The sequence below is a fragment of the Gekko japonicus genome, unplaced genomic scaffold (assembly GCF_001447785.1).
Source record: "Gekko japonicus isolate JY-2015 unplaced genomic scaffold, Gekko_japonicus_V1.1 scaffold1487, whole genome shotgun sequence".
Lineage (NCBI taxonomy): Eukaryota > Metazoa > Chordata > Lepidosauria > Squamata > Gekkonidae > Gekko > Gekko japonicus.
In genome coordinates, this window is record NW_015161996.1 from 71,863 (window position 1) to 84,584 (window position 12,722).

General features: G+C 40.3%; 1 protein-coding gene across 12 annotated transcripts in view; it reads left to right on the forward strand.

The window, feature by feature from the left end:
* The window catches only part of PUM2 (pumilio RNA binding family member 2), a 100,226-nt gene that overhangs the window by 36,044 nt on the left and 51,460 nt on the right, over positions 1-12,722 (forward strand). For 4 of the 12 annotated variants that reach the window (XM_015405413.1, XM_015405416.1, XM_015405422.1 and 1 more), the window contains exons 3-8: positions 2,347-2,452; positions 2,982-3,169; positions 5,102-5,274; positions 9,249-9,522; positions 10,052-10,145; positions 12,377-12,499. In XM_015405413.1, the coding sequence (XP_015260899.1) occupies positions 2,347-2,452; positions 2,982-3,169; positions 5,102-5,274; positions 9,249-9,522; positions 10,052-10,145; positions 12,377-12,499 (958 nt within the window). The remainder of the gene's footprint in view (positions 1-2,346; positions 2,453-2,981; positions 3,170-5,101; positions 5,275-9,248; positions 9,523-10,051; positions 10,146-12,376; positions 12,500-12,722) is intronic. The other 8 variants (XM_015405414.1, XM_015405417.1, XM_015405425.1 and 5 more) reach the window with 5 other exon arrangements.

Sequence of the window (12,722 nt, forward strand, 5' to 3'; positions counted from 1 at the left end):
TGCTTTTAGCTTGTTGCAGCATTCTTTTTAAAGAACCATATAGAAAGGGATAACTTCCTCCACAGGCATGCAGAGCTGAGATTGTACTTCTCAGGTGAGCGAGTTTCATGCCTAAAAGCTAGGACTATAAGTTTCCAAACTGAAGCTTTGTAAGGTGAAAAGACTACCAGTTGCTCCTGAGCAACTTTAAAAAAAAAACAAAAAAAAAACCAGTTGCCGATACAGGAAGTAGATGAAACACCACTAGAAAAGAGGGGTTGCAGATTAGGGCTTCTGAACAGCTGAGAAGGCACATATGTGAGAAGGCTAGATAATTTTAACATGCATGAGAGAATAAACTAGCTGTAATATAGTTGGTATTCAAAATGTGTTCCTCCCAATAAACCTCTTCAAAATATATCATGTTATAAATTCTGTTCACCCCTCAAAGACTATGATTCAAAAAAAATGCGGAAGGTCCTCTTTGATGAAGCTGCTTCAAAGCTGACTTCTGAAGGGGAATAGTGGACCTTCTCCAGTCCCTTACTGTATTTTCTGCTTCATCAAAGAAGGCATATAGAAAGCCTGTCTAATGAAGAGGTATGTGCTTAGCACACTACCTTTTCCCTGCCTTCCTCTTGCCCTACTATTCTGTGGTATTTGGATCCAGGGAGGGGTTGCCTTAGTGCTGCAGATTTTGATGCCAACAGCTACAGCTTTGGCCTTGCCCATCTCTCATTTATGGGCATCATGTCCAAAGTTCCACTTTGGACCACCTGGGCATGAGCACCAGCACCAGGACATCTCCACAGCGATCCAGAGTGCCAAGGAACAGTAAAAAATATCCATCTCCCCTCTGATATCAGTAGCTTCAAACAGTTATTAGTTATTGATGAGAAGGGGAGTATCTACCAACTTGTTGTTGGAAGCAGCTTCTGATCACCCTGATGCAAGTAAGCTTCAAGAATCTAGCACTCCGCCTGTGGCAGTGAAACCTTAGTCTGAAGAGAGCATGCACTGGGAGTGGCCAAGATGAAAATAACTTCTCGTGCGTAATGTTTCATGCTTCCTCTTGCTTTATTAAATTCTTTTCTGGGTCTCAACTATGCAGCTCCCATAATTCTAGAGTCATCATTCAACTCTATTGTGCATTCGACTCTTATCCTAGCCCCAAAAAAAAAAAGCTGGGAAATACCTTATTGGTATTTATTGGCTATTGTTTCAGCTGGATATAGAGGTAGGTGTATTTTCAGCTATTGAGCATAGCCAATCTCAGATATTTCCACCCAAAATCAGGATTATCTGGGAAAACAGGATATAGCCACAGTCAACTGGCATTTAAAAAGAGTGTGCTCCCTTTAAACACTGTTCTAGGGGAAGCTGCAGTTTCACAAGTGCATTTAAAGGGACCACAACCCTTTAAATGCCTTTGGCTCTATTATAGCCTATGGGGACTATTATAGTCAATGATGCCCATAGGCTACAATAGGGAATCTATCTGGGGGGCTGGGGGGGGGGCTGTTCTATGAGGTAGAGGTGCCAAATTTTCAGCATAGCTTCTGGTGCCTCTACTCAAAAGACCCCCCAAGTTACAAAAAGATTGGACCAGGGAGTCCAGTTCCAAGAAGGTGCACCATCACCCATTATTTTAAATGGAGGGGGGAAACAGTAGTGCCCAGCAGAAGCAGTGTCACTGTGGCAATACCAGCTCAACAAATCCAAACGAGGGTGGGTTTTTTTGCAAGCCTAGTACAGCCAGTGCATGTACAGAGTGCCCAGCAGAACCAGTACATGTACAGAGTGCCCAGCAAAACCAGTGCCACTGTGGCAATGCCAGATGAACAAATCCAAGCAAAGGAGATTTCCAAGCCCAGCATAGCCAGTGCATGTACAGAGTGCCAAGCAGTACCAAGTGCAAAGACTAGTACCCAGCAAAACCCAGTGCCTCCCCTTAAATGCTTTTTTTCTTCCATTGAAAACAATGGAGGATAGGGGCACCTTCTTTGGACACTCTGTACGTGCACCCAGTATTTTTCGGATTTTATTCCATACCCCCTAGTCTGTATTTCAAAATATGCATTGTTTATTATATCGTATAACTTCTCTTATATTACGGTATTTCTGTTCCTTAATAAAAATGTTGCTGTGCTTATAGTAAACTGCTAGCATCCACTTCAGCTGAACTTAAGCTTGTAACTGTGCACAGGGCTACAGCCAGTATTTTAATTTTGATTTGAAACACTTCAATATATTGATGTATATGATTTCTTAATATCCCTTTTCTGCCAGAGAGCAAAAGCTTTTATTTTTCAATGTGTGAGAAGCAATACATATTTCAGTTTGGTAATTTCCCCTTTATGTTCATAGCTGCTACCTGCCAAAAAATTTTGGGAACCAGATGATCCAGCAAAGGATGGACAAAAAGGCATATTCCTTGGTGATGAATGGAGAGAAACTGCCTGGGGAACACCTCGTAAGTGATTTTGTTTTATGTCTATATTTATAACTTGCTTTTCTCCCTACTTGGGACCCAAAGCAGCTTACAATGCTGTTTCTCCCGTCTCCATTTTATTTTCACAGCCCCCCTGCAAGGTAGATTAGGCTGAGTGTATGAATGGCTCACCCATTGAGCTTCCATAGCAGTGAGGATTCAGACCTGGGTCTCCCAGATTCTGGTTCAATACTGGTTCAATACTTTAACCTCTATACTACACTGACGTATTCCTTGGTGATAAATGGGGAGAGACTGCTAAGGAAAACCTTGGAAGTGACATGCTTTCAAAGAACTCATGATCATGAAACTTCTGAAATGAGGCTAGCATTACAGAAATTAAAATGTGGGTTACCTAATTTTTAAATTATATTAAAATACCACTGAACAGTAATGCCATCAGTTTCAAACTATTTAATACTTAATTGCTTGATAAATGTTGTGGCAAAGAAATTAGATTTTTTATTGGTGTAAATTATATCATAACAATTATAATGTCTTTAAAAAACAGATCACTCCATGTCCCAACCTATTATGGTTCAGAGAAAGCCTGGACATGTTTTTCATGGCAACAGTGAAGTGAATGCTGTCTTATCTCCTCGATCAGAGAGTGGTGGCCTCGGTGTGAGCATGGTAGAATATGTGTTAAGTTCTTCTCCAGCAGATAAATTGGACTCCCGGTTCAGGAAAGGAGCTTTTGTAAGTAATTTGGTTATATCACCATAAATGCTAAATCACCCGCAGTTATGCCACCAGGCAAGCTGCACTGGTTTTCCTATTTAAGTTTAGGAATAAAATGAACTCAAATTTGGATTCCTGTTCTGATCTGTATGTAGGAAAGGGTTAAGATTTATAGAAGAACTGACATTCTCAGCTATAGCAGTGTGGTGACACTAGTCTAAAAGTACGCAATGTAAAAGGAGATTTGCACAGATATGTCAGTTCTGTTGCACACAGAAAAGAATAGCATGTCTGTGTACACGTTGGGTTCTGCTTCATGTTACTTGTGCGAGTGTTAGCCCCATAGAAATCAGTGTCTCCCTTAGTAAACTAGGATCCAAAGTGCTGCATTCAGTGCTTCCATGGACCCAACTGGGGCTTTTGCAGAAGTTTCCTCTGACTGTGAAAAGCAGCTTATGAAAGCTGTGCTATGCTCTAGAGTGGCTTCCAATGTAGCTTAAGGGCATAGAAGAAGAAATCAGACATGCTTCGTCCTGTGCACACGGAAGTGTTTGGGAATGTCTCCTTGGATCCTTTATAGCGTGTTGCTCATTAGAGTGCCTTTTACTCAGCTGATGTGTCCATAGTAGTGTCAGTGAATTTGTGTATTTAAGTTCATTGTATAATTTTCTTCCTGTAGCTGATGAGAAGTTTCATGTTCCATGTTTGCAATATTAAAAGCCATAACATGAAGATTTGCTAATGCATTAGCAGAAAAAAGCTATAGCAACAGTACAAAGTAAAAAAAATCATCCAAGAAGATAAAATTTGAAAAATAAAATAATAAAAAATCATTTTAACAGAAAGTATTAAAATACAAAGGCATTATTAAAAATACATCTAATAATAAGAAAGGAAGACCATACAGTCCCGTGACAAATGACAACTGTCCTAGAGTGGATGAGTCATTCACGGGTCAGAAATACTTTGGTCAGCCCGTCCCATCATCTTTTTATACTTTATAATGGCGGCAGGAAATCTTGCCATTTGAAAAGTAATGAATGTGTCCCTATCTGCTATTAATATAACTAATTTCTCCTGATCTGACCTTCCTGGGAAGCGGGATATTATGGTCTGCAAAAATCTATTACATTCAGCCTCTTATCTTGGACATTGGACAGATCCTCAGTAGACTTTTGATCACAGGAGCAGACTCTTCCTATATGGGATCCCATTAAAACGGCCTTCCAAGACTGCGAGCGGTAAAATATCTAAGTGTACCTTTCTGTACTTGCAATTCCTTAAACTGGTGAAGTACTCTAGAAGAGTCAGGGAAGAGAGAGAGAGCTGTCTATAAAGTAGAGGTGTTCTCAAAGTGCCTACTAGACCTACATTGGTTTGAACACTCTGGTCTAACAATTTTTGTTTCATGAGGAGTTTGGCTGTATAGAATCCAAGGGTCTTCAAGTATTGTACTGAGAAGCCAAGACTAGCACCTAATCTGAATGCAAAATTGCACCATGAGTTATCCTTCATCTCTCCATACACCAAAGTCTAAAAGGCCTGGGGATGTTTTTATGGTTGTTTTAATATTTTCATGTAACTAAATGAACTGGTTGTATTCATTTGCGAAACTCTCACATTTAAGGAGAAAAATAATTTAAAATCAATAAAATTTGCCTCTTCAACTGAATAGCTTTGCATTTTACAGTGTGCAATTTTAATCTAGTGTAGTGTTAACTTTACTGCTGTAGTTAAGGTTGATTTGGTTCTTCTATAAGCCCTAACAGCTTTCTTTCATATACCAGTAATACATTTGACAAAGTTGAAACTTGGCAAATCAACATATCTGCCAAATGCTGATTGGCTTGATGGTCTTTACATTGCAGTGTTCTGTAAAATTAGATTATTTTACGAAGTTTTGTGTTCTGTTAAAGATTCAGAATGAAGCAGACTGTTTTTTTTTCTCAGGGCACTAGAGAACCTGAAACAGATGGACCCGAGAAAGGAGACCAGAAAGGCAAGTCTTCCCCATTTGAGGAGGACAAAAACAGAGATCTTAAACAAGGAGATGATGACGATGTTACTAAAATAAATGGTAGAGGTTTGCCGAATGGAATGGATGCCGATTGCAAAGACTTTAAGTAAGCCTTTAAATTTAATATCAGGATGACAAGTGTGTCTAAATATGTTTGCTTTTTTCACTTTCAGATTATTTGTTCAAGTTCTGTGTTGCTCTGCATATTGCAGTGTCTCATTGTGAGTTGCATGACACAAATTAATTTAGCGGCTAATTGGTCAAAATAATTTAATGGCTAATTAGTGAACTTTTGTTCTTCAGGCTGTGAAGTGTATCAGATACTATTTCAGGCCATCCGCCAGATGAATAAAATGTACTTTTTAGAGATGGATAAAAACAAACTGGGATAATTTGATTATCTGTTATATCAGTGACTTACTTTTAAATCTTTAATATTGTGGTTTATTTTTACGTGTTTAGTGACTGTACATAGTTTTGTACAAAGTTAATATTTAAAATGAAAAATCTATAAAATTAGGAAAAATACAACAAGTACCGTAGTGTTTATCAGCTGCCCCAAATAAAATAATGCTCAAAGATGCTTGGACTTTATGTCTTCAAAGGGAGAGAGCCCTACAATTGTGAAGCATCCATTAAGAACAATTCTGTGTAGTATATTACTTTATATGAGCCTAACTTGATATGGAGGCCATTTCTTTGTTGGCTCCACTTTGAACCTTGCAACGATAGAACAGTGAAGTAATGATCTTCTGTGCTTTAAGTTTTGTGCAATAGAAGAGGAGATTGGATTTGGTAGTGATTGGCCCTTCACTACCTGAAGGAGTCTCAGAGCAGCTTACAAGCCCTCTGCCTTCCCCTCCCCACAGCAGGCACCCTGTGAGGTAGGTGGAGCTGAGAGAGTTCTCTCGAGAACTGCTCGTGAGAGAACAGCTCTGAAAGAACTTGTAACTGACCCAAGGTCACACCAGCAGCTGCATTTGGAGAAGTGTGGAATCAAACCCGGTTCTTCCAGATTAGCGTCCACGCTCCTAACCACTACACCAGACCTTGCTATGCTTAAGGCTTATCCACTACAAGCATACCTTGCTATGCTTAAGGCTTATTCACAATAAAGAGTGTGTACTGAACTGTAGATTTTGGGTAGTAACCTTCATGTTTTCAAATTTATGCAATAAATGAGATTTAGTTTGTAGACCAGTTTCAAAATAAAGAATGCATTCAGAACAATAGCCAAATGAAATTTATAGAGCAACCATATTATTATCTTGAAGAAAAATAATTCAGTTGGTCAGTATAACATCCTTTCTGTAACTGTAGATCTTTTTAATAATATGATCTCCAGGCTTCTGGTCTCAGAATTTCTAATCTTTTCTGCTCTCACAAATGTGATAGTTTAAGGCTGCAGTCCTCAAGAACAGTTACTGGAATATATTCTGATGCATTCCGACTCAGTTACCTTGGTTAGGATTAGTTTGCAAGAGTTGTTGAATGAGAGAAGTACACAGTCCTTGGAGGGGAATAATCCTCAAATGCAGCCTGTCTTCTGGCAGCAGTGGATCCTCCTTGGTGTTGAAGTGCTAATGTTTTCCCCAGAGGGCCTATTACACAGTGCTAAAAACCTGTAGACTTTGTGGATGGAAAGTGTTTTTTAGAAACATCAAATTATTTTCTAGCTCTGAATTCACTTCAAACATCTAAAGCATATGTTCAATCAAGAAAAATATATTACTGGTGTAATATCAGTGATTTTTCATGAATTCTTTGCCAAAAGCTAAACATGTGAATTTTTAAGAGGAGAATGCCTTGCATGTGGTGTATAATAGTACAGTGTTGAAGTTTACAATCATTTGTCTGTTTTTGAGAGACCCATCTGCTAAATTGCTGCGTATGCCTCAGAAATGCATGCTATCCTTGCCAAAACAGGAACTGTTTATGATTTAAAGTGTATAATAGATTTCTTAAAATGTCTGTCATGTACATAAAAATTGCTCTATTCACATAAGGACTGGTAATAGTATGCCAAACTGATACTAGGACCCTAAGCAATTGAACAGAAACTAAATGTTTTATAGGTAAGAGTGTAGAATTCTGCCAGAGCATGGTGTGTTTAAGACTAGGTTTTGTCAAGACTATGTAAAAGTATTCCATAATCATTTTTTAAAAAAATAAAGGCTGGTAGGGGCATGGAAAGAAAATATGTTACAAGTTCATAGCTGAAATACTGGTTCAACTTAGCTATAACAATATCAGCACCAGCAGAAGGGGATAGCCCTTGTGAACCAGCATTTTAAAATCCTTAATCCTGATGACTATGTTGTGTGGAAGAAATTTCACAAAACCGAGAGAGTAGCTGCTTTATGCGAAATATATACACACGGTGTGATTCAAGGTTACAGATTTGGTATTTTATGTACTCTTCAATATTAATATTGTACATGTTCCAACTAACATTCAGAATGTGAACCTGCAGACAAGTTCATGCAATTTGTGTCTGCCTGTTTTAAACACCAAACTTTTTATAGTCTCAGCTCAGATTATCAAGAAAGGCAGAGTGGCTGATTCTGATGACATAGCAAATAGTTTTTTGTTTAGTGCAACTTTAAAGCAAGATCACAAATTCCTAGGAATAAAAAAAAATGTGACTTTTCTGTGGCCTCTTTTATATTCAAGATATGGGCCCATCTTGTGTGTAGACTAGTCAGAGACAGCACAGCCTGGAACTTGGTGAAACAGGGAGTCTGCACCTGGAATATCCCCACCTGCCTTCATGTTATCCATTGTATAAGACTATTGGTCTCTCTGAAAAACTCATCAATGCCTATGAGTTGGGCCTTTTGCTGAGCACATTCCCAGTCTCCTCCCAATGTTTGTGGTAATTTTTCCAAGTGTTACTTAGTCTCTTCAGTTTCCTTATCAGTGTCATGGACAAGGCAAGAAACAGCAGCTGCAAATATGCTGTGCTGCCACAGGTGTTTGGGGGGTTAGCTTAAAGCCATACCTACTGCTAAATTTGGGTTTGACAACAGATGTTGCCCATCTGACTATTCAGGTGGGCAGTAATACCTGAAAAGTGAGGAAAATGCTGAGTGAAATCTCCCCTGTTAATGGAAGTGTTTGGTTTGTAGCATTTCCTATCCTCCCTTCCTCTTTCCTAGGCTGTCATTATGCTTATCTGCTTGTTGAGGAATCTGGTGTTGCAGTGGAATTGGATGCTCATTGCCAGGCCTGGTGTTTTTCTGTTAACTTCTTTTTCTTCAGCTCTTATTTAATTGCTGTTGCCTTAATGTTGATTTTACTATTAGCTGCTTGTGTGTTAGTTTTGGGAACTATGTTGAATACCATATTACAGAAAATTTTAAAACACTAAAGCATATCTTTTAGCCTACAATTAAATAGGTGCTTGAATAACAAATGGAAATAGACAGTAAGGGAAATGTCCATTTTCTGTCCATGTTTCGAAGATGTGCAGTCTGTTCTGGTTATGTTCACAAGTTTGTCCATTCACTTTAGGTTCATTACTAATTGTTAAGATGGCATAGCATCACAACACTGTACAAAGAATATTGACATGGTACTCAGAACAGATGTATATTGGGTCTGATTCAAACCATACTGTGAACAGAGCAAATTCACAGAAAGGCTTATTGCCACATTCCTCTTCCCAGCTCTTGCATTGCCTGAAAAGTTGCTCCAAAGGGTTGGGGTACTCTCAAACAGCATTGTATGGGGCATGGTGGGCTACAGCCAGAACAGGAATTAGACTCTGTCGGTGCACTTGTAAATGTGTAGAGCAGACTCCACAAAAGGAGCAAAAGCTCATGCGGTGCATGGGGAAGGAGTTTCTGGTTGCAGGTCCCCCCCAACATAACATAAACTGCCTACTGTTTCCTGACATAGGGAGTGAGATACAGGAGGCAGTGCTGGCCGTGGGAAGGACTTCAGGAATTGTTTCCGTAATCTAACTCATTCTTTCTCCTTCAGTTAATATTAAGCACACTTAAAATGTGTAAACTTTCCCAAACTCCATTGCTTTAAACAGTTTTCAAAAAACTGACATTATTTTTCATTTTTCCTAAGCAGTCGTACTCCTGGAAGTCGGCAAGCCTCCCCAACTGAAGTAACTGAGCGCCTGGGACCCAACCCAAGCACTGCCGAAGGACTGGCTTCCCTTCCTAATCCTACAGCCCATAAGCCTCTGGTAGAAGAGTTTTCGAACTCTGAATCTCAGAATTTAGATACTATGGAACAAGTTGGTCTAGATTCTCTGCAGTTTGATTATCCCGGGAATCAGGTACAAATGGACTCTTCAGGAGCTACTGTGGGACTTTTTGATTACAGTTCACAACAGCAGGTTAGTGTTTTTGGTATGGTCATTTTTAAGATTTGAAGTACATTATAACAAACATGGTCTGTGACCAAAAACAACAGCTCCATAATTTGTCTGAAGAAATGTGTTTTGCACATGAAAGCTTACACTTTGAATAAAACTTTGTTGGTCTTAAATGTGCCACTGGACCCAAACTTTGATCAGCTCCGTAATGAGTTACTCCCCTCTATGTCCTTAACTATATGTTGCGGAATCTATTCTGTTGTTTGTTTTCCTCACATTGTCAGCTCCATATCATTTGTTGGTGAGAAAATGTGCAAGACAGTGTTCTGTGTAAGTTCATCTGTATCTTGCAATAAGAAATGGGGAGTAATCAACACAATGCCACTTTTGTCAGAAGCCCCCCTGTGTAAGTCTGCTAAATATAAAAATGAATTCTACCTCAGCTTCAAAATCCATGGCACTACTTGTGCAGTCCTATGAACTGTGAAAGAACTGTGCATAGTATGTGGTAGTGTTTCCAAAACAATAAAAAATGTTGCTTTCTCTTTAGCTTTTCCAGAGGACTAATGCTCTTACTGTTCAGCAGTTAACAGCAGCCCAACAACAACAGTACGCACTGGCAGCAGCTCAGCAACCTCATATAGGTGAGATTTCTTTTTTCAGAGCATGTCTGCTCCATATGCCAATGTATAATATATATCTGTTAGGAAAAACCGGCTGACTTGAGCTGATGTGTTTTGCAGACGATGTATCTTATTGGAAAAGCAAGTGTTTGATTTTCTGATATGGTGGCGATGAGTTGGATCCAGCACAAAAATTCTGCTTGTGCTCGACCTCTTGCATAAGGGGGAAGTTAAGAAAAAAGACTGGTAGCAGATTGCACAAAGTCAGACTTATCGAAACTCCACTTGCATCTTTTATAATACAGTATTCCAATATATTGTTTAAAAATGCCCACAGCAGCTCATAATCATGTACATTTTTGGCAGTTAACAATAGATGATGCTTTAGCTTTATTGCTACCTCCAATAATTAATTGGCTGGCCCTGAGCCAGTCCTGAGGAAGGGGTTTCTACATAGCGGAAAAATAAGGTATAAATTATCAAACATTCTCTCCCCATGTTTGATAAGAATTGAGCATCTTTCAGGGGACATGGGAAGTTGAGCAGCTGAGAGTTGAAAGTGTGGAGGGGACATTAGCAGGCTCAGGCCAGTGAGAGATTTCAGATTCCTAGATGGGGAGATTTTGAAGTGGGGTGGGATTTCCAGACGCTGCCCCCCAGTATTCCTTATCAGCCCCTAGCTTGCTGCTTCTAGTAGTGTTATTGATGATCCAATATCAGTCAGCTGGGTAACAAAATGAGACTATTTATATACAAAGTAGGGATTTCTACATACAATTACTAGGGGTGTGCATTTGGCTTCCCCAATCCAAAAAAATACCAAATAAATGCCTTGTTGGTATTTATTTGGTATTCCTAAGCCGAATGCAAATTCAGGAAACTTTTCAGCAAATGAATAGTTTGCCAAATTTATTTGGCCTTTCGGGTAACAGAATGCGACTTCCTCCCCCTGTGGCTTCCCTTGTCAATTTCACTCCCTGCCAGTCAGTTGTTAGGTTTAAGCCACTTAAACCTAATAGCTGACAGGCCAGTGGGAGTGAAACTGACCAGGGAAGCCTCCTCTCTGCCTTCCCTTCTCCAGCTGCCCCGGACAGGCAGGGAGACCAGGCATGTTTCTATGCCTGCCCTTGGCTTCTCCAGCCGCCCGCCACAGCGGGTCATCTGGGGAAGCCAAGGGAAGGCATGGAAACATGCCTCCTTCCCTCCCTGAGCCTCTCCCCTGCTGCAGAGAGACTTAGGGAGGGGAGGGGAGGGAAAGTCTGGATTGGGATGTTTAAATGCCTTTCTTTCCCTCCCCAAGTTTGGCATTTAAACATGCCTGCGTTTAAACATGCCTGCGCTATCTCTGCCTGCCCTTCTTCAGCTGCCCAGCTGCTGAGGGGCAGCTGGAGAAGGGCAGGCAGAGAGCCCAGGCATGTTTCCATGCCTGCCCTTCCATGTTCCCATGTCAGTGGGTGGCTGGGGAAGCCAAAGGCAGGCATGGAAACATGCTTGGGCTCCCTGACTGCTCTTCTTCAACTGCCCTGCGGTGGCTGGAGGGCTGGAGAAGGGCAGGCAAAGACAGCACAGGCATCGGTTTAAATGGCTTAAACCTAACAGGTGGGGAGTGAAATCGACCAGGAAAGCTGCAGGGGCTTTGTGAGGGAAAGAAGGCATTTTAACATCTCTCCCTTCCCTCCTGTTGGGCATATCAGACGTGAATATATTCGGCAATACTGATACTTTACCAGTATTGGACTGGGGGAATTTGGCACTTACCAACATTTTTCAAGTCTGATATACCCGGAGCTAAAAAATGCTGACTTTTTTTTTGTACACCGCTAACCGTTGCAGGAGGTGGGAACTCTCCATGTATACAGAAAGAAGTTGTAATTTTAAAAAAGGTAAAACAGAGCAAACATGCCTGGTCAAGCCCATAGTGGCCCAGAAAAAAAAGAATGGGGGGGGGGGGGGCAGAATCAAAGTTGGAAGATACATGTCTGAAGCATGTGTTCTCTGACGCCTGTGCTCCATCCATTATATTGTATAAATGTCATTGGAGGCTATGAAGGAAAATGTGATGTGTCCCCTTCCATCCCAAAACATGAATTCTCTCTGGCCCCAATGTTTTGCCATTGAAATCAATTCAGGTATAGGTAGTGTGAATTTCTAAACCCAGTAAAATTAAAGGTGGTTTGGTTTAATCCCAGTGACTATGACAGTGAATGTAATGCTTGTTTTTGGTGAAATTGAACCTTTTGTTACTGTAACAGGTGTATTTTCAGCAGGCTTGGCTCCAGCTGCTTTTGTGCCAAACCCATACATTATCAGTGCTGCGCCACCAGGTGCTGACCCATATACTGCAGCAGGCTTAGCTGCAGCAGCCACACTAGCAGGTAAGAGAATAATATTACCAACCTAGTTTTTTTAGAAACGTCTAATTTGGAAAATTTTTCATATAACTGGTGTCACTCATTCAACCATTGGCACTTTTGAAAGAAAGGAGCAATTAAAGTTTTAAAATAGCATCTCTAGCGTCTTACGTCTGAATTAGAGTAGCTTGAGTACATAAGAGTACAGTACTCTTTTTGCACTCGGTACTGTTGTTGTGACTCAAAT